The sequence below is a fragment of the Leptodactylus fuscus genome, chromosome 5 (genome assembly GCF_031893055.1).
Source record: "Leptodactylus fuscus isolate aLepFus1 chromosome 5, aLepFus1.hap2, whole genome shotgun sequence".
In the NCBI taxonomy this organism is placed as follows: Eukaryota; Metazoa; Chordata; class Amphibia; order Anura; family Leptodactylidae; genus Leptodactylus; species Leptodactylus fuscus.
In genome coordinates this window covers 208,011,564-208,034,709 of record NC_134269.1, presented here as the reverse complement: position 1 = coordinate 208,034,709, position 23,146 = coordinate 208,011,564, and the positions used below count along the sequence as shown (strand labels likewise).

General features: G+C 40.0%; 1 protein-coding gene across 7 annotated transcripts in view; it reads left to right on the top strand.

The window, feature by feature from the left end:
* Positions 1-23,146, top strand: part of SCUBE1 (signal peptide, CUB domain and EGF like domain containing 1) — a 139,325-nt gene that overhangs the window by 35,461 nt on the left and 80,718 nt on the right. For all 7 annotated transcript variants that reach the window (XM_075275128.1, XM_075275127.1, XM_075275124.1 and 4 more), the window contains exon 4: positions 2,866-3,000. In XM_075275128.1, coding sequence (XP_075131229.1) covers positions 2,866-3,000 — 135 coding nt within the window. The remainder of the gene's footprint in view (positions 1-2,865; positions 3,001-23,146) is intronic.

The following is a 23,146-nucleotide window of genomic DNA, read 5'->3' as shown; positions in this document are numbered from 1 at the left end:
CTAGTAAACTTTGTTTGGTGCCTGGTGAAACACTTTTTGAAATAAGTTCTCCAGGACTATGACTACAAATCCGATGACCTGTTTCTGTTCCCCCTGCTCCATACTTCTTATAGTGGTTAAACTTGGTATTACATCACAAAGCAGCTCAGTTTTTTCACGTTTTCGGAATAAGCTGTAATAGTCACAGTCACTACCATGTACGCCAGTTTACTTTGTAGATTTTTCGGCGCAGCCCGGTGGAGGAACCATCACTTTTATGAAGAGGTGAAGCTCCAGTGTTTCCACGTATAAAAATATTTTTGCCATATGATTGGGACATCTGAGGGTGGAAAATGTGGAAACCTTGGTACAAGAATACCAGGAACACCCATTAGAAGTGGCAGAACTTGGACTTTACGTGAGGGTCTGAATCTTCCTCTAGGGGTGTTAAGTACTTGAACCTATGTACTCCGGTTGGCTATGACAGGTTTTCCAAATTGATCCCATGTGTGGCCCTCAACTAAGCAATTCCAGCTCTCCTTCCATGCTGGTCCTTGACTCTCGCCATCAGGACTCGCCACTCTCTTTTCCAGTAGCCTTCCAATCGCATCTCGATTAGAGCCTGGCCAAAAATTTTGTAACTTCTGCTAATCATTGGCTTATGCCCCATTTGGTGTTGGTGCCAAACCAATATAACGCAAGATTTGGTGTCTCCATTAGGACTTTACCTTTTACAACGTAGGTGGGCCAATACGAAAACACAAACCTATTCATAAAAGCATTGAAGAAACTATAGGACTAAGTTCATACGGGGGCAGATTTTGGCACTGAGAGTGACGCAGTGAACCGCATCACTCTCGGGTCAAAACCTACCTGCCACGACTGTCACGGTCGCGGCTTCCCCCTCCGGACTTGGCTCAAATGAATGGGCCGAACCCGGAAGTTGCTGCCACCTGAAGAAAGGGCAGCCCGCTTCTTTTTTTCAGTGAGCGGCATCTTGCAAGTAGCCTGGCGGTCTCCATAGACCAGCATTGTTCGGGGGCGGATTATGACGTGGATTACGCGCCATAATCTGCCCCTTCTGTGCCCGAGTGAACGGGCCCTTACAGTCCAAGGTGGTTGAGTCCAGGGAAGGTTCTACTGTCTTACAAGGGAAAGTGTTTATTTTTAATTTTTTTTAAATAAAGTTATTTGGCCTCGCTTTACAACTTTTGATATTTTTACAATTTCAGCAACTTTATCGTTCAAATGTCACAGTTTCCCCGAATGATTCCAGTTTATTCATATTTACCTCGTCTTTTCTCACAATCGGCCCGGCGTGTTAATACGAATTAAAGGGGAAAAGAAAAAATCTTAAATAGCCGGTAGCAAAAGGCAGCTTTTCTTGTTTTTATACGTTTGCCATTAAAGTGACAAATACAGACAGGGAACACAGAGATTTAAGAAGTCCCCTTTTCATTAAACAAGCCGACATGGTGGGGGGGTTATGACTTTTGTAATTGAAACCTTCTGCTCAGTACAAATCCAGGAGTCCTATAAGGAGTCTTTTTTTCGCCCAATAATGCCTTTTGTGTTCGCTCCAGTTCTCTCTAACCATTACCGTAGGCCCAAAGCCTGTCTGTGCCGTAAAAACCATAATGACCGAGCCAGTGACTGTTGTAAACCTTCACAGCCAGGGTTGTCTGGAAATTTGTGGTGAAAGAATGTGTGTCTTTAAAATGTGACTTACAATTTAGCCCTGTCAGGACCAGGGGCATTTTATACCTTGGTGACCAGACTATTCTTAAGAAAATGAAAAAAGCCTTAGTGAAATCGGACGCATGGAGTGCGGGGGAGTGAGAAAATGAGAGAGGATGTATTTTTAGGGTCTAAGGTCTAGATATATGAAGTATAAACATTAAAGGAACTGTCCAGTTACATTGTAGATGAGGTTGGATGAAGACATCGGTCCATCAAGTCCAACCTATAACCCTACAATCCCCTATAGTGTAAGTCCATACTCCTTAGAGGGTCATTTTCTTCTATTTATTATCCTCTGATATTGCCACTTGGCTTCATTATGGTAGAGCTGTGTTCGGTGTCTACAGCTTACTTACAGTGCCTACAGAGAATCTGAGGTAGTCTGAGACCCACCCCTCTCTCCTCACTGGTTCAGGTCGCTCCGCCTCCAGGTCGGTCTTATTCTGACATAGTCTTACAAGAATGATTATAAAGTGTCTACTAAACCAGTAATGAGAAAATGATGGACTTCAGGTCAAGTCAGCACCTCTGCTTAGGCAAACAAGTCATGATATGGGGGAACCTGGAGGATCACTTTAAGTACAAGGCCTATAAACAAAAAATACTACAGTAGTTGTCAGGGGATTAAACAAGGGGGCATTTCCTTAGTTAAAATTGCCCCCTTGCTGATATTGGCCATCACCACTCTTCTGTTCATAGAAACAATAGATTGGTGGCCTGGTAACCAATGATGGGATCTGGGATTGAGAACTAACGACTCTTGGGACTCTCTGCTCCTTCTCTGTGCTGGGACCAGGACCAGAGAAGGGGGAAGTAGAAGGAGCAATGTACTGAGAACAGTGGTGGCCTGGTAACCAATGATGGGATCTGGGATCAAGAACTTACGACTCTTGGGACTCTCCACCCCTTCTATGTGCTGGCACCAGGACCGGAGAAGAAGGGGGAAGTAGAAGGAGCAATGTACTGAGAATCGTGGCTATTGGTGTTGATATTAATTTGCGGAGGTGTGTGAAGGTTGTTGTAAATATAACAGTAGATCTATGTTCCTATATGTGTATCCTGGACCATTGTCTATAATGTACACAATGGATAGAGACCAGATTGAGTGTCCTAACGTTTTGCATTTTTTTTTCCTTCTATCCTTAGATGTGGATGAATGTTTGGACAATAATGGAGGATGTCAACAGATCTGTGTTAATACAATGGGCAGCTATGAATGCCAGTGCAAAGATGGCTTCTTCCTGAGTGACAATCAGCATACTTGCATCCATCGCTCCAACGGTACGTATTTGGTGATACAAACTATATGATATCTTTAGCTTCTTGGAATTGATTTCAGGTGGATAGTCTATATTTTTCTTCTAATGGTCTACTCCTGGAAGATGTTAAGCTCATACACTGCTTATTGGTCTTCTGCTTGGACCTTTCCTACCATTTAAGGTGTCTGGTCATCTACAACCATTATAGAATAATTGGCCATTGGTAAGGTTGCCGTTCTCCAATGTTGAGTGACCTTTATCCAGAAGAACATCTTGTCTTGCCAAAACCTATATAGAAGAACATTGTTCCTTGTTTCAGCTTGGGCAATCTTTCATACAAGAGTTTCAAAAAGAGTGGCACCATGGAAGTAGACATTGACTGTAGACTGTAGACCTAGATGTTGATGTATTGTTTGGTCGTTGAAGGATGTCACCGATGTACAAGTGAGGCGCTTTTTATGTAATCCTGGACAACACCTATAAACTTATGGCCTGGGCCTTCGAGAGCACTGGCTAGAAGTGCAAACCTTATTGAAAACTCCCAAAGTAATTGTCCAGATAAACTCTCCTGCCAAATTTGACATTGGGTATGCCCAAGGCAGAACTGCTCACTGGGTTGGACAGTTGGTGAGCCAACCATTCCACTCCCTGGGGGTATTGTACACGGGTCCCTTAGACTAGGACCCATGCCCCTTTCTTGTCGAGATGACTGTCTTGCCCAGCCTGTAGATGTCTCTCCATGACCATGTCAGATTGGGCAGAAATTTTTTGTTGGACATCCTCTTAAACATCAGCCAACCTTGGTTAATTGATGCTTTGTGAGAATCTCCCAATCTATCTTGGATCCCCATCATTTTGATGTAGACTTAGAGGGTCATTTACTTTTCTGGAGATGTAGACAAGTAGTTGTTTTTGAAAACTTTGGAATTAGGCTATTAAAAAAAAAAAATTAAGATGTTTTTAACTTTTGAAAGCACCAAGTATAGATTTATGTACTGAGACTATCGTCCATGCACTTGAAGGGCTTTGTATACAACACGGTTCTGATATATGGCCAGGTGGACGGGGCGTGTTTCTTGAATGCACGTGCCCTGTTATTGAAACGCCCTGATAAGTAGTCTATTTATGGAAACTTAGCATTCCAGTGGCTCAACTATGCGCGAGTACCATCTGCCTGCTTAGTAATAAACCTACTATGTGGATTATTATTATTGTACCATTTATATCAAAAAGTTGGGTTAACGTTCATCTAAAAACCTTTGATCTTTGTGATTAAAGTTCTAATTGTTTGAATAATATGTAGACATATGACGTGTTCTGGGTTATTGTATTATAGAGTGATCTCTGCACTATATGGCGGTTGTTTCTAACTAGTATTATGAGCCTATCGTCATACTCTGTTATTGCGTTAGAAGGTAGTTGTCGTCCATAGTTGTTGTTTTAGGAGACATTTGTCATTGAGGTGATCTATTGTGAGGTGGTGATCACATCTAACCATTACTAGTATTGGTATTACGAGGTGGTTTGTCACCTAGGTTGTATACTTTGAGGTCTCTATTACACCTTATAATGCTGTTATGGGCCCATTGAGAACCTACAGTTTGTATTTTTCTATGGGATTTGTTATCTTTTATACTATAAGATTGCTAAGGATTTGTATTTGAGGTCTTCCAGAATTTGGTGGAATTCCCTCTATGAACAAAACGTACCCCAAATAAAGCTTCTTTAAAAGTGAAGAGTCCCGGGTGATCCCCTATTGAGTATTAAAAGGCTCAGGCCTGGTTCACATCTGCATTCCGTATTCCATTTGGGGAGTCCATTTGGAGAACCCCCGAATGGAATACCGAATGCATTAAAAAACGGTGAGCAATGAAAGCACACGGACCCCCTAGACTATAATGGGGTCCGTGTGTTTTTGGCACAAGTCATGCGGAGAGGAAAGAGTTGATGAAGTACTTTTCTTTCCACATGACTCGTATGGAAACCGCGCAGAAAACACACAGACCCCATAGTCTATGGGGTCCATGTGCTTTTGTTGCTCTCCGCTTTGTAATACATTCAGTATTCCGTTTGAGGGTTCCCCAAGCGAACTCCCCGAATGGAATACCAAACGCAGATGTGGACCAGGCCTAAAAAAAATGTGTGAAAGTTTTCTTTTCCTGACTACAGTTTTGTAATTGGTTCCCGGTGAGCTTGTGCATTTATCCAGTAACCAATCTGAAAAATCTGAGCTGCAGTGTAAAGTTTGGAAAAGAGAGCGCTATAACATGACCCTCTGAAAGAATAGGAGGTCAATTTTAGACTGCCTTAATTGTGCAAAAATTCTTTTTCTCTGTGTTTGTACAAGTCCATTGGCTAATCTTGTAATTGGCTCATGGTGAGCTTGTGCTTTTACTCAGAAGCCAATCTGGAAAAGCCGAGTTAGGGTAAGTTCACACGGAGATTTTTGGCCAGGATTTTGAGGCCGTATTCACCTGACCAAAAAGACGGCTCCCATTGAAATCAGTGGTAGCCGCTCAGGGCATGTGCCGGCTCCCGAACAAAGAAGCGAGGTGCTCATTCTTCAGGCCTCGCAATTCGGCCTGAAGACACTTCCTCCTCTGGACTAGGCCCACACCCTAATCCGGAGTGGAGTGTGCGGCTGGATGCTGGTGCAGTGCACCGACTTTTAGTCACGACTACCCGGCTTTTGGATCAGAACCTGAGGCGGCCTCCACCTCTGGTTCTGATCCAAAAAACCCCGTGTGAACTTACTCTCAGCCTCCCACAAGCTTTAAGGGTATCATCATGGCACTCTAAAGGAACAGGAGGTCAATTTTAGGCTACCAATGGTCACTAGAAATGAGCCAGGACGAGCATGACCACAACTTTTTTTGAGGCCTGTGGGCATGGATTTCATTGTAGACCTTCTCTAAGACCACTCCCCCCCCCCTCTTTTTTGGTCTGAAAGATCACAGCTTTAATTGTCTTGTGTTCTGCCCGCATTATTAGGCATCAGCGGAGGAGAGGTCAGCCCAAATTCTGGCGGAGCTCATTAATGTGCTAATACTCCCGATTTCGGCCTTGTTCCCTCTGATTAGTAATGTTATTATCCAAACACTGCTGTGTAGGCCGCTGTAATCATTTAATTAGGTCATCAATTGTGCGATTAGCGCGTTCCAATCGTTGCAAAGATCCTCGTTAGCAGTTTGGAGGCGCTAGCCAAATTACCTAATCTTCCCCGGTTATTGGTGGTAGAACAAGGATTTCTCTTGTAAAGATAATGAGCTCTCATGGTTCTTTGGCTCTCAACAATATGTCACTGTAATGCAGACGGGACGAAGTGCCAGACCTTCAGTTTGTCATCCACGTGCCTTAAATGTTACTTTTTACTGGTGAAAAACCTTAGTACATTTTTGGAGGATTTTTCAATAGATTTTTTTTTTTCAAATTAGGATATTAAAAAAGCCAAAAAGTGTGAAGTGTTTTTTTTTTTTTTTTTTAGCACATTCTGAAGGTTGCGCTATATGGGGTCCAGCATGTGTGCCACAATATCACTTCTCTACACAAAAAGGGATTGATAGATTTGACTCCAATAAGAGAGAATTTTGTGAAAATATGCCCCCCAAAAATGTCTAAGATATTGTGCGCCACTTTTAGCAAGTGGTAAAGGGCTTTTGAGAGGCCACACCAGAACATCCTTTGTTAGTCGGCCTAGTCATGACTTTTGTGGTCCAACCACTGGTTACATATTATTGTGGGGAGTCATTGTGGTACGTCTTTGTTTCTCGAACCAGGGGTATAACAAGTAATCCTAGGGCCCCATATCCCCAAACCTGTTCTTACTTTACCATGACCACTTCCAGAAGCATGGTCAGAAAACAAAAAAGGATGATTATTTTAGTCTCACAAATACATATGGATAATACACACAGTGATGTCACAGTACAGGAGAATACACACAGTGATGTCACAGTACAGGATAATACACGCAGTGATGTCACAGTACAGAGATAATACACACAGTGATGTCACAGTACAGAGATAATACACACAGTGATGTCACAGTACAGGATAATACACACAGTGATGTCACAGTACAGGATAATACACACAGTGATGTCACAGTACAGGGATAATACACACAGCGATGTCACAGTACAGGGATAATACACACAGTGATGTCACAGTACAGGATAATACACACAGTGATGTCACAGTACAGGGATAATACACACAGTGATGTCACAGTACAGGATAATACACACAGTGATGTCACAGTACAGAGATAATACACACAGTGATGTCACAGTACAGGATAATACACACAGTGATGTCACAGTACAGAGGTAATGCACACAGTGATGTCACAGTACAGAGATAATACACACAGTGATGTCACAGTACAGGAGAATACACACAGTGATGTCACAGTACAGGAGAATACACACAGTGATGTCACAGTACAGGAGAATACACACAGTGATGTCACAGTACAGGATAATACACACAGTGATGTCACAGTACAGGATAATACACACAGTGATGTCACAGTACAGGGATAATACAGTGATGTCACAGTACAGGATAATACACACAGTGATGTCACAGTACAGGGATAATACACACAGTGATGTCACAGTACAGAGATAATACACACAGTGATGTCACAGTACAGAGATAATACACACAGTGATGTCACAGTACAGGATAATACACACAGTGATGTCACAGTACAGAGATAATACACACAGTGATGTCACAGTACAGAGATAATACACACAGTGATGTCACAGTACAGGATAATACACACAGTGATGTCACAGTACAGAGATAATACACACAGTGATGTCACAGTACAGAGATAATACACACAGTGATGTCACAGTACAGGATAATACACACAGTGATGTCACAGTACAGGGATAATACACACAGTGATGTCACAGTACAGGGATAATACACACAGTGATGTCACAGTACAGGATAATACACACAGTGATGTCACAGTACAGGGATAATACACACAGTGATGTCACAGTACAGAGATAATACACACAGTGATGTCACAGTACAGGATAATACACACAGTGATGTCACAGTACAGAGATAATACACACAGTGATGTCACAGTACAGAGATAATACACACAGTGATGTCACAGTACAGGATAATACACACAGTGATGTCACAGGACAAGAGAAATGGCATACTATGATATCAAATCACATATGTAATAAATGTATCACATGTAGCACACTGACATAACAACCCAGAAAGAGAAAAACCATATTGATGTAGAGTGCGGGTATAACGCACACAATATCTCAGTACAGACAAGAAACTAAACTCTATATTACAGAGTAGGGATTCTACACAGCAGGGGCAACATGGGGACTCCATGGTAAAACCTAGAATGGGGCTACATTCAATTCTTTACACTGTGATCTATAATCTTCTCTATGGGATGAGATATCTTTAATTTCCGGGTCTATAGCACCTGCTATTCCGGCTGCCCTGGTAGTTAAACCGAGTGGAGACTATAAAACTGTCTGTAAACCTTCTTGAGCAAGTTTTGTGATCTTAAAGGGAACCTGTGGGGGCCACAAACTTGCTGACAGGTTCCCTTTAATTAGATGTGAGAATCCTTTCAGGCTTAGTCCAAGCTTAAAGACTCTCTGAGTAGAACTGATAAGATTTTTAAACCTGATTTTGCCCCATCACATCCATTGTTGTCCAGAACTCTGTACGTGGTAATTTTTATAGGGCCGCCCGCTCTTAACAGGTAATAAACTGGTACATTATCTATTTAATAAGGACTTTTAAGGGGCAGAAGTCTCAACGGGCGTTCAAGAGGCTCCTTCTTGAGTAACTTAGGAGGATCACCTTAAAATACACACTTTAAAAAAAAAAATTCAAAAATATTTCTGCCAACAAAAACTTTTTGATGTCCTTTTGAGATATGAAAAAAATATGCAACTTTTTGGATGCCACAAAGAAATTAATACGATTATCCCGGATCCATCTGAATTTAGACGAAAAAAAATTGTCATTTTTTGGATTTTCCTGCAAGCTGTAACTCCAACGAACAGACCAACTTTTCTCCTACTTCTTCACGTTTTCCTAACTGTACATATAGCCGGCCGCTTCTCGTAATAAACCGCTTATTTACATTTTTTCCTCCTTGTGGTTTTGTGTTCGATTTCAGGATGCCCTGAGAAAATGCCAACATAAGTCTGTTTTTGTGTAGACGTTTACATGCTAAATGGAAGTGTGGACGTACTCCTTCAGGGTAGGAATTCAGGAGAAAATTCCTCACGTGGGTAGAAAAAAAAATCCAAGTGAAAAAGTTATTTTGTCCCAACAAATGAAGTCCAAATAATTATCTAAATTGTGGTTCAAGGCCCCGGCCGGCTCTTCTGCATTGAAGTCTGTAAAGGGTCCTGTTAGTGGTACGTTCGCTGTTTTTATGGAGCTGGATCCTCTGCATGTTTCCAATATGTGCCTTGTGTAACCGGGGCAGGAAACCGTCCTAATCTCTCGAGTGCTAGGATTAAGCCTGTATAGATACCAGATATCTATGACTGAGCCAGTATCTGGTATCGCGTACAAAAATGTTATGATTCTTAACATGTACTACTATATTTTTTTTTTATAATATAATTTTTTTAATTTTTTGTAGTTCATCACTTTTTTACCTTCAGAAAATATTTCTAAATTAAAGAAATTGTAACATTGAAAGTCAATGTTTTGTCCATAGGGCAAAAAACACCAAAAACATCTAGGCTTGACAGCTATACCGTACCAAAAAAAAACAAAATACATACTAACCAAAAGTTTTGGCACCAGTCCACGATGGAAATGTAAAAACTCTAGTCACACATTGCCAAAAAAATCTGTACAGAATTGAGGCCATGCTGTAGATGACTTCTTTTTTTTTTTCTTGTTCACTGTTGTGGATTTTGATGCAGATTTCATTGGAAAGGGTGAAATCTGGTAAAAAAAAAAATCGGTGACAAAGTTGTAGCAGAATTGATATTTTTTCTGTTAGAATTGTGGATTTTTTTAATGCTATATGTTGTGTGTTTTAGCTTCCCATCCACATTTTTGCACCCAACAATGCAGAATTTGCACTGAAAATCCATAGCAACATCTCACGCTATGAATTTGTCTGGTTTTCGCTTACAAAAAAAACAAGTAATCCCAAAAATGGGCATTGCAAAACCGTGTCAATTCATGGGAAAACTATATGTAATTTTTGGCAAAAACCTTGTCGTACAGTCTCTATATAATCCCAACCATAAACCATCTCACAACTGAAACACATACCCATAAAGTATAGTTCAAGCCTGAAGGTTTTTGACCATGGTTTTTTTTTGTTTCTTGTTGTGTTTTTTTTTTTTTTTTTTTTTTTTTAGCAATTTCATAATGTGCTTTTATTCTTGAAAATAGTCCACCGTGGAAATAATCAGTCAGAAAACACTTGCTCTAAGCAAAAATTTTTCAAAATTTCCATGTTGTTCTAACCCTCATATTGTAGGATGCCTTTGAAAGTAGCCAATCGTTGACTAATAAACCGATTTTCTTGCCCTTAATTTTTAATTGAATAAACTTCCAGATAGTACAACAAAAGCACCAAACACCCCAAACCAATTTATCGTAGAAGAATAGAGCATTAAACCTGTAGTGCAGTTTTTATTAACTTTTTTTCTTTTTTTCTTAATTTTTTGATCCTTTCCAAACACATACATTTTGTAAGAGTAAATTTACTAGGAATTATTTTTTCTATTCTTAGTTTCACCCCAGAATGTTCTTAAGAGCCAAAAAAGTAGAGTAAAATATTTTCTTTTCGTTAAGAAACCAAATTAAAAAAATAAGCCAAAAAATTTCTTAAAAAACACATGAACTTAGCATAATATTTTCTTTTATTTATTGAAGCATACTCTTATATCCCTTCTGAAATATTAACAGTGGCGACAATATCAAGCGCTTTCCGAGGATACCAAAGCTTAATTAGTTCATTATTTAGAAATTTATGGCTTTGTTTTGTGCTATACCTATAACATTTTAAAAATATACACCAAAAAACCTAAAAATGTAATTTGAAAACGAATTTCAACATTATTTTCATTTATTTCTTTAGAATTTGGAAGTAAGATTTCAGACTTAACTCTTCATGACAGCTAAAGTTTCAAGCTCTTGAACCTTTTTCATTTAATTACATATTTTAATATCCGACTTTTTAGGAGAAATTGGAATAATTGCTTTCTTTAAGGGTAGGAAAGACCTGTACCTAGAAGAGCTGTTTTCTTACCTACTGCAAATTCTGGTAACACAATAGGTACTCTGTTTACACACCTAATGATGGTGGTTTATTTATGGACCAGAGAGTAGTTAATGACTTGGTAAGCATTGCAGAAAGGGGCAATAACTCTTCCTTGAGAAAGCCTTAGTTACCCAGCGCTGACTTCCCTGTATTAGTAATTTACAGAGTTCCTTTCTCCATGCAGAGTTGGGTTGCCAGTTGATTAGTCTTGCCTTATTAGAAACACTCTGAAGTCAACGGAATTGGTTAGAAAACGACCCTTCCTTGACCTTGTAAACTAGAGTGTAATAGACTTGTGTTAGTAGCAGTTACTCATTACTAGCAATTATCTTGCATTAGAAAATCAGATGCAAAACAGCTGCGTGCTTCGCCTCCAAAAATATTTTTTTAATTTACATTTCATTACGATTTGCTTCGGTTTTTCAGTTAATTGGGACGATATATTACAAAAAAATGTGTGTTAATTTCTTTTTTAAAAAAATAAATTCTTAAATGTATTAGTTTTAACTGAATAATTTTTTTGTAATTCTGCATTTGTCACATGTGATTTAACTTAGCACTTAAAATTTTAGACTGCATCCAGATTTTACTGCTTTCGCTTTCATTGTTTCTCATTTATTTATTTATTTATTTTTGCAGTTGAGTGTTTTTAGTTGTCGGTGTGTTTTTTTTTTTTTTTTGGCATTTCGGGTATAGTTATAGACGATAAGTTTGTTTTTATTTTTGACATTTTACACTTTTTTTTGTTGAGAATTTTTTATTTAGATTTTTTAACACTTTATACATATGTTTATTTGTGAATAAATCAAAGAAATTTTTTTTTTTTTTTTTTCATGGACCCTCTTCAAAAATAAAAAATAAAACTATTTTTTATGGTAGAGGATAATGAGAATGGTGTCACTGACCTCAACAATTGAATTTGCATGGCACGTAGTCTAGTCTTACCTTTCGTTCACATCTGTGTTTGGTAATCCGTTCGGGGAGTCCACATGGGGACCCCCGCTCTTGAACAGACTACCGAACGCATTTGCAAACGCTATGCAGTGAAAGCACACAGACCCCATAGACTTTAACAGGGTCCGTGTGCTTGCCGCGAGATCTCCACATGAGTCATGTGTAGAAGAAAGTAGTTTGTGAAGAACTTTCATGTTCACGTGCTCGCTGCAGAGATCTCGCCGCAAGCACATGGACCCCATTATAGTGTATGGAGATCCGTGTGCTTTCACTGCACACCACTTGCAATGCGTTTGGTATTCCATTCGGGAGGAGGGGGGTCCTCATTTGGCAGAGATGTGGTCTATTTACTGGTCTGTACTCGTCAAATGGATATATCAGAAAAGTCAAGATATAACATGGACCTGTAGCGAATTTTAAAAACACTTGTCCTTGTTAGAATAAGAGAGATGAGTTGGAATCTGTGGAGGAAGCTGAGAGTAAGTGTATTATTTCTCTGCAGCGCCACCACAGTACAAATTTAGCATTACATTGTTTTTATGTGTAATACTTCTGCATACAGCAGCGAAGAGACCTCAAGTTACTACTACAGTAAACTTTTATAGCATATACTGGGCCAATCGAGGCCTAAATGATGACTATAATACTGAGATGGTTGGTCGGTAAGACTATACATGGCTAGGTCTCTTTAATGTGAATCCATAAACCCCAAAGTCATAGCCAATACACGGGCCTGGACTGAGAAAGGGCTGTTACCCCAAAACAGATATGAGGGTCTGGCTTGCAACTAGCTTTGTAATTATTCATGTTAGTGACAAAGCTTGTTAATAGGTCGGACATTGATTTACAGGGTAGCTCCCTTCAATAGGTGACACTAATCAGATGCTTTGGCAGAAGCCTCTCCTTTTGAATGATCTTCTCATTGCACGTTTATATAAAATCTACTTTGGTGTTTCCAACGCATCTTCATTCTCGGCTTCAGTGACTGGAGTACAATCTGGTTGACCAGCATATCACCCCAGCCCTGCAGATAGATAGGATACTGTCACCAGAACCAGCATATCACCCCAGCCCTGCAGATAGATAGGTTACTGTCACCAGAACCAGCATATCACCCCAGCCCTGCAGATAGATAGGTTACTGTCACCAGACCCCAGCATATCACCCCAGCCCTGCAGATAGATAGGATACTGTCACCAGAACCAGCATATCACCCCAGCCCTGCAGATAGGTTACTGTCACCAGAACCAGCATATCACCCCAGCCCTGCAGATAGATAGGTTACTGTCACCAGAACCAGCATATCACCCCAGTCCTGCAGATAGATAGGATACTGTCACCAGAACCAGCATATCACCCCAGCCCTGCGAGATAGATAGGATACTGTTACCAGAACCAGCATATCACCCCAGTCCTGCAGATAGATAGGTTAGTGTCACCAGAACCAGCATATCACCCCAGCCCTGCAGATAGATAGGTTACTGTCACCAGAACCAGCATATCACCCCAGCCCTGCAGATAGATAGGTTAGTGTCACCAGAACCAGCATATCACCCCAGCCCTGCGAGATAGATAGGATACTGTTACCAGAACCAGCATATCACCCCAGCCCTGCGAGATAGATAGGATACTGTTACCAGAACCAGCATATCACCCCAGCCCTGCGAGATAGATAGGATACTGTCACCAGAACCAGCATATCACCCCAGCCCTGCGAGATAGATAGGATACTGTTACCAGAACCAGCATATCACCCCAGTCCTGCAGATAGGTTAGTGTCATCAGAACCAGCATATCACCCCAGCCCTGCAGATAGATAGGTTACTGTCACCAGGACCAGCATATCACCCCAGCCCTGCAGATAGATAGGTTAGTGTCACCAGAACCAGCATATCACCCCAGCCCTGCAGATAGATAGGTTAGTGTCACCAGAACCAGCATATCACCCCAGCCCTGCAGATAGATAGGTTACTGTCACCAGGACCAGCATATCACCCCAGCCCTGCAGATAGATAGGTTACTGTCACCAGAACCAGCATATCACCCCAGCCCTGCAGATAGATAGGTTACTGTCACCAGGACCAGCATATCACCCCAGCCCTGCAGATAGATAGGTTAGTGTCATCAGAACCAGCATATCACCCCAGCCCTGCAGATAGATAGGTTACTGTCACCAGGACCAGCATATCACCCCAGCCCTGCAGATAGATAGGTTACTGTCACCAGAACCAGCATATCACCCCAGCCCTGCAGATAGATAGGTTAGTGTCACCAGAACCAGCATATCACCCCAGCCCTGCAGATAGATAGGCTACTGTCACCAGACCCAGCATATCACCCCAGCCCTGCAGATAGATAGGTTAGTGTCACCAGAACCAGCATATCACCCCAGCCCTGCAGATAGATAGGTTAGTGTCACCAGAACCAGAATATCACCCCAGCCCTGCAGATAGATAGGTTAGTGTCACCGGAATCAACATATCACCCCAGCCCTGCAGATAGATGGGTTACTGTCACCAGAACCAGCATATCACCCCAGCCCTGCAGATAGATAGGTTAGTGTCACCAGAACCAGCATATCACCCCAGTCCTGCAGATAGATAGGTTAGTGTCACCAGATCCAGCATATCACCCCAGTCCTGCAGATTGGTTAGGGTCACCTCTATCAAATGGTGTGTTCCCCTTGTGAGTCGCTGCCTCTGTTGCTGAAATATCACTTTTTTTTTTGTCAATATGAAACTACGGTGTTGTCGGAGCTCAAGAGAAGTGCGCCGCAACATCCTCAAAGAGATTGTTTGTATATTGAAAGTTGTACAAGCCTGAACTATCCTACTGAGGTGTGATTGGCTGACAATGATGTGTATGGATGTCTCCTATCTGATCTCAGAGAAAGAAGGATCAAGCTTGTTAGATTTTTAAATTGCCTTTTTTGTCTCCATGAACGAGTTAAAACAAGCTCCTACATATTGCTAAGAGCAATGTATCAGGATGGACACCCTGTCGGAGATATTGGTACCGTTAGTTTTGGCACCGATTTCCCTTGACTGTCAGAAGGATGGGCCTTACACCCCAGTGTCATCTCTGTGTCCTTCCCGACACTACTCTTCCATTGCCTTGTACTGTGGGAGCGAAATGGGGAGTTCCTTATAGCCCAGCGATGACGCTAAGCTGTAAGACCCGCCCTTCTGACAGTGGAGGGATATTGGTGCCGAAACGAATGGCACTGATACCTCCAGCACCCATGCGCATATCTGCTAAACTGAGAGTGCGCTTTATTCAGTACTGTCAGCTTTCTAGTGGTTTGTAATATTGCCCATGCCAAACTGAATTTGTCAGGAAAGAATTATTGTAGCCACAGGCTGCCCCCTACTCTCTAGATATAATAGTGTTGAACCCCTTTAAGAAAAATTGCAAAAATGTGCTGTATTATTATTGTTGTTGTTAATATTATTATAATTATTATTACTATGAGTTTTGCAAATTTGTAGCTTACGGCAGCACCGGGAATATGAGACTACCCGCCGCTGCTTGCCCTTTAAGAAGTTTCCAGGCTGCCATGTAGGAGGAAGTTACTCCAAGGTTTGATCAGCGAGGGTCTATAGTAATAGGTTCAAGCTTCTAGAAGCTCTTGATAAAGTGCTGGTAAATTTGATTATATACTCCCGGAGCTTCCTGAACACTGAGCCCTGGAAATTAAAAAGACGTGATTAATGAAATACAATCTTCTAGACAGTATTTAGCTGGAGTCTGTTTTGGCTTTGCTACAGGTAAAATGTGAAAGCGCAAAGCTATTGGTAAGAGGTTCATTGAAATATCATAAACTTTCATCATCCGAGCATGGGAAGCATAAATCCATGTTCTTATCAGCCACTAGAAAGGGGATTTAGAAGCACTCATTTAAATAAAACAGTAGAGACTTGGCCGGGACTCTGCAGTTGATCTGCGGTCTGAGGCTGCAACGGTCTCGATACACTGTCTTAAAGAAAACATTCCCAGACTCCCCCTTTTATGCTTTTTTTATTTTTTTTTTCCCCCTTTTTCCTGCTTCTGTCAAAGCTGTCAAACCAATTTCCTCATTCTACATGGCAAAGCCACAAAACTAGATTACAAAAATTGAATGCACATGTTAATTGTGGCTTTCGCGTTCCGAGTTTAGAGTAAATAGTTTAGTGCAAATTTGAAAGGTTTATGGGGTCATTGGAAAATTGCTTGGAAGCGAAACATGACAAAAAAGGGATATGTCAAAAGGCGACTACAGATTTTGACTATACCGTTAGCACGATTATTGAAGGGGCTGTCTACTCTGCAAAACCCAGTCTCAAATAATATATAAGGGAAATTATGGGGTTAATAGAAAAGTTTTATCAGTCCTAAACCCTTAGCTGTTAGCTAGAATGGCTGCAAAAAGAGTCTGTTTCTTTGGAGGACCCAGCATGTTCATACGTTATAGGTAATCCATTTATATTTAATAGGTGTAATACTTCATTTCCCCTGTGGGGGTGCTGCAGGAGAAATGAATATATAGTTTAGTGCAAATTTGAACGGTTTATGGGGTCATGGGAAAATTTCTTGGAAGTGAAACATGAAACGTCAGAAGGCGACTACAAATTTTGATGGTACAGTTAACATGATTATTAAAGGGGCTCTACAAAACCCATTTTCAAATATTAGGGGGTATTATGGGTTAATATAGAATGTTTTCATATCCTGGACCCTTATCTGCTAGCTAGAATGGCTACAAAAAGAGTCTATTCCTCTGGAGGACCCAGAATATTCTTTCATTACATAAACTGCTCATCCATTTAAATTGTAATATGTGTAATACTTCAATTCGCCTGTGGGGGTGCTGCACAGAAATGAACAAATAGTTTAGTGCAAGTTTGATAGATTTATGGGGTCATTGGAAAATTACTTGGAAGCAAATCATGACAAAAAAGGGAAATGGCCAAAAGGCAGCTGCAAACTATGACTGTACTGTTTACACATTTATTAAAGGGGCTGTCTACTCCACAAAACCTATGTTTATATAATATTAGGGGAATTATGGGTTAATAGGTAAGGTTCTCCAGTCCTAGCCCCTTATCTGTTATTCAAAATGGCTAGTAAGAGAGTCTATTTCTTTGGAGGACCCAGCAGTTCATTCATTACACAAACAGCGCATCCATATAACCTTAATATATGTAATACTTAATATCCTCTGTGGGGGCACTGTGGGAGAATTGAACACTTGATGTCCAGTTCCCCCATGGATTACAGATTTTTGCAGGAGGTCTTAGCTGACACTGTGTCAACCAGTTGTTATTAATGACTCCTCTCTACTGGGACCTCATAGAATGGAGTTGGTCATGTGAGTGAGAGAATGTCCGCAGGAGCAACACAACGAGCGCTCCGGCCTCCACAGCTGCCCTCTCCCCAGGTAATAGACTGGACTCCATATGATTGGGTTGTATATTACTAATAAATCTTGACCAGAGCAGGGACTCTAGCCTTATATGTATGAAGTGTATCAAGGCCCGGCCTACAATGGAGATCAGACTAGGTCTAAACCCTTTAGTGGAGCCTTGGCCTCTAGACTTTTAGGTCCTGGATGGGGTAAGTGCAATGTTGGTAACCTTGTCACTGCATGATATATGCACCTATTTGGGAGAATTTATCAAGTCCTCTATCCCATGTTTTCTAGTGTAGATGGGTATAATTGTGGGCCATCTTTCATTCAGCCCCTCGCTTGCCCTATTTTGGAAAAATGGCCAGAACTGGTGTAGATTTCTATTCTGGTGCGCATGTGTCTACCAGATCTATTTTGTGATTTGAGCCTTTTGGTAATTCATACCGGTCATGGACATTATTAGGACTGCAATGGCCTACGCCTTTGTCTCTTAAAGGGAATTTCCAGGCTTAAAAATTGATCTCATCCTTAGGTTAGGATGATCGTAGGGGGGCTTAGGTGTTAGATCCCATTGATTGAAGAGCTTTTTGAACATGCCCAGGTACACCTTGCGCCTTTTTTGCTACTTACGGAGAACGGCGCTGTACATTGCATAGTGGCTATGTTTGGTATTGCATCTTGGCCCATTCATTTAAATGGGACTGAGCTGTGAACAGGCCATGTGAGTGATGAACATGACATCACATGGCTTGTGTATTATAAGAAGTGCTCAGGGAGTCATTCCTAACAATAAGTCATCATTTAAGTCTTGGAAAACCCCTTTAAGCTGATACCTTTAATGAAGAACATTTGTACTGCTCATATTGATTTGATGGTTCTTTAATAGAGATGAGCGAGTAGCATTCAATCGAATACCTCCCCGCCATAGGTATGCGTGTAAGCGGCCGGACACCAATATTCAATGTGTTTAACCCCTTGGCGTTCGGCCGCTTACACGCATACCTATGGCGGGGAGGTACTCGATCGAATGCTACTCACTTATTTCTATTCTTTAATAATTTTACACTTCGTATTAAATAAATCCAGTTTTGCTCGAGAAGACCAAATAAAAAGAAGAATTTTTTTTTTTTTCTTTTCCAAAAAGTTTCGCACTAGTTCTGAGTATCTGCTGCCCAACAGGAGAGAGTTGTTCATCACGTCTAACAAAAAGACATAACTTTTCTGTGTGAAGTTTCTGTGTCCCAGTAAAAGCCCATAGAGATCTGCACTATAAAGCGGGGCGGCCATTGTCCTGTGTGCACCAAGTGTGCTCTTGAAAGGAAAGTGAATTGTAAAGAACAGTGAATCGCTGTGCGCACCGAGAGAGTCTGGGGGCTAGAATGGGCCCTTTGTTGCCTTGTTCACTTAATGAGTTGGTGAAAGTATCATTATTGGGCGATTAGAGGGGACAAGAAGCTTTTACATGAAAAAGAAAAGGCATCTTTCAACACATCTCCTGCCGCAGATACAAACAGTATGTATGGGCCTGACTGATAAAAGAACGCAGGGTTCGCTTCAGTCAAGTACTTCAACAAAGCTCGGGGAGGTTTCTAAGAAGACGACCGCTCCGGCTTAGAAGATACTGGAAAAAAACTGCGAAGGAAAAACAAAAACAATATGAAGGATATCTGGAAGTAATTACTAAGCGAGTCTACGAGCACAAGTATAGACTTGTACCCAGCAAGCCCCATGTGCTGGAACGAGAGGTTTTGTCAAGTATAATGGCCTTTATAGAATTTTAACTTTTTTAAAAATTCTAATTTTTATTATTTTATTATATTCAAATTTTATATAAAAATGTTTAAAAAAATTAGGTTTTTATTCTATATTGCATCTTGTAAGGGGAAACTTTTTTTTTTTTTTTTACCCATTTAGGATCAAGCCATTTTTAGTCTTCACACATTTTAAAAAAAAAAAAAAGAAAAAAACTTTTTTTTTTTTTTTTTTGTAAGCCTTCACATATTTTTAATATTTTTTTTAAAAAATCTTTTTTAGCCTTCTATCTGTTGATATTTTTTTGTTTAATAAAATCTGGATTATTTTTAACCTTCTTCCAATTTTTTAATTTTGATATTTTTTAGCCTTTACCTATTATTTTTAATATTTTTTAAATTTTTATTTTTTTAAGCCTTCTATTGATTTTTTTCTCTAATAAAATCTTGATTATTTTTGACCTTCATCAAATTTTTAATTTTTGATATTTTTAACTTTCACCTATTATTATTATTATTATTATTATTATTATTATTATTATTATTTATTAATTTTTATTTTTTATTTTTTTTTTGTTTTTGTATTTTTTTTTTCTTGGAAAAGTTTTTTTTTTCTGTTTATGTGATCATGAAAATGGCTTGGTTATTAAAGTTAAAACATTTTGGAGAGTTAATCTTGGTAAGGGGATAGCAGAAATTATTTAACCCCTGTAGGTTCAATAATAAAAATTATTATTTTTTTTATTTATTTTTGTTTAAAGCTTGGTATTTTTCATCTTCTCCCATTTTTTTCCCCATGATCTTGAGTTGCAATTTTTCAGTTTAAAAACTTGTAAGTTTTTTTTTCGTTTTTATGATCATGAAAATGGCTTAGTTATAAAAGAGTTCATCTTTGAGAGCTTTTTTTTTTGGTACTTTCCATGCTTCAGTAGATGTACATTAATGGACGCGCTTCAGCTTTATGATTTTGATCTTGAGATCGTAGCAGAGAGAAATGGCTCCCTTTTAGATGCCGACTTACAGTAGAATTAGTATATAGACAGAGCTGTGCAAAAGTTTTAGGTTTTACGTTTCTCAATTCTTCTTGTCTATCTATATTTAGTATACGCTTTTGCCCTTTGCCTTCGATCAATTCTTCTGAGTACTTGGAGACAGTTTTTGGAAGAACTGGGCAGGGAGGTGGTTCCCGCCATCTTGGAGAGCTAAGCCCAGATCCTTTATGGATGTAGGTTGGCCTCCAATCCTTCTGCCTCTTCATATAATCCAATACAGATTGGATGGTATTGAGATCAGGGATATAGCTGTAGGGGCTGGATCAACACTTCTAGGACTCCTCCTCCAAAGGGTAGAGGTCACCCCAAATATTGATTGGATCAAAAATTCTCTTCATTTTGAGAATCGACAAAAATAAGCTAAATTAACTCTTCCATTTCCCCCCTGCCTAAACGTTTTGTACAGATGTATAGGAAATAAACCAGGATGAAGCTTTAATTTGGGTGATAACCAGGTATCATTGGATGAGAGGAGGGGACGTGGCCAGTCAGTAGATTTCTTAAGGGGTTGTCTGGGGAATTAAACCTGACCTCCTCTGGTGGCTTCTAATGGTGGAACTGTTCATGCAATTGAAAACGGCCCCTAAGGGTGGGAGAGGGCGAAACAACCCGCGCAAAGGCTTTGATTCTGAACACGTGATCCAGGATCGGAACCAGGCTGCAACACTTGGGTCCAGCATAAAGTCAGGTAAGTTCAACTCCCCACACAACCCCTTTAAAGTTAGTGTTACAGGAGATCTCGGAGCATCAATAGGATGGTCTGCTATAAACAGGAGTTTATAGTCTACTGAGGCTTGCAGCTCTAGGAACCTTGAAATTTCCTTAGTCTGTCTCACTGTATTTTCGACTTGCCCCCATTTCTAACAGAAATTACTCCTTTTATATATATTATGTATAAATTTGTAAATTTCTTAACTGTATTTCTCAAAATATCTAAAATTGTACGTTATTTTTTAGACTTTATGCATATATCCCCATGGACATTTGTCAAGAGGCGTATCCCAGAATCGGAAAACAAGTCCTATATATTGAACCTGATGGAAAAAAACTTTTGTTTTTTCCAAATTTGGCCTCCGTTGAAAAAATAATATAGACTTAGTCCTAAGATATATTATTACGTATTGAGTATAGATCTTGGTCAGTGAGGCCTTAGCTAGGAAAAAATTTTCATGTACTTTGTAACTGAAAAAAAATTAACAATTTAAAAAATAAATAAGATACAGTTTTTATCGTTTCAAACCCAATTTTTTTTTTGTGTGCTTTTTGTTATTTGCATAAACGTTAAAGCCAAAGGGTTTGGTACAAATAAAATTTATGTGGTTGTTAAAATTATCCTTGATGTGAAGAAAGGATTTTTCCAACTGGAATGTAAAGGGTTGTTTGGAGAGTGAACACCAATAAAGGGTGTTGGAGAATATACAACTATTGTTATTTAGTTTTTATAAACAGAGTAAATGTAATTTGGCGCCATCGGAGCGCTTAGAAGTCGCTTTCCACTGCAGCTGTTGAACAAAGTTGAGATGTGCCCAGGAGAGCCAAAAAACTGGCAAGTTCAGAGATTTTGAAACTATCCAGTATTTCTGCTTTAAAGAACTTAACTTATCATTTTGTATCGTGAAGATTAAAAAAAATCTTTTTGGAATTTTTAGGGTATTTTTTTTATAATAGGATTTTCTAGTTCATTTCCAATTTTGCAGGGCTTTGAAGTTCAATTTGAAAAATTAATTTTTTTTCAAAATCAAACAACCAGTTTGTAGTAAAACCACCATTATAACTTTTTTTTTTTTTCTTTTTATATTAGGTTTAGATTAAATTGAAAAATTTGGCTCAATTTTCTAGCTACGATTTATTAACATTTTTTTTAATCCTTTGTACGTTACAGAAGTTTTTAGGGGGTATGAGGGGGAATAATGGTGTTAATGTTCGGTAAAATTGTGATCAGTCACATGACATGTTCGCTACTTAGTCCCATTCAGGTCAATGGGCTGAGTTGTGATGCTATGGAAATTGTAAGTAGCACAGGGTCTGCAGCACTCAAGTGAATGCTGTGCACTCTTCAAACAGTTGAGGGTCCTGGGTGTCGCACCCCAGATGATCTTTAACTGAGGACCTATCCTAAGGATAGGACATCATTTATTAGGCCTGGAAAACCCTTTAACACCCCCCCCCCCCAATAAAAAAGGCACTGTATTAGGGCCAATTCACACGGGCACAGAGGGGGCGGATTATGGTGCGTAATCCACGTCATAATCTGCCCCCTCACAATGGTGGTCTATGTAGACCGCCAGGCTACTTTTTTCTTTTTGCTGCCGCTCACGGAAAAAAGAAGCGGGCTGCCCTTTCTTCAGACGGATTCCTGGTGGCAGCAACCTCCGGGGTCGGCCCATTCATTCAAGCCTGCTCCGGAGGGGGAAGCCGCGACTGTCGGAAGCCGCAACAGTTGTGGCAGGCGGATTTTGACTCTCTGTGTCAAAATCCGCCCCCCGTGTGAACTTAGCCTTTGAATGCTTGAAGGGACCCCATAGTGCAAAATGTGAACAGAGATGAAATGAAAATGATCATAATGATTGTGTCGGATTTGTTAAAGAAAGTAACTGGTCCAAATGTGGTAGTTGTGGTTACAAAGCCGCCAAATCCACTACCGAGACCAGTATTGGTGTCAAATTAGATGCAGATGTTTTTGGAGTAAAGTTTCCCAGGGTGAAATCTCTTGTATCCTG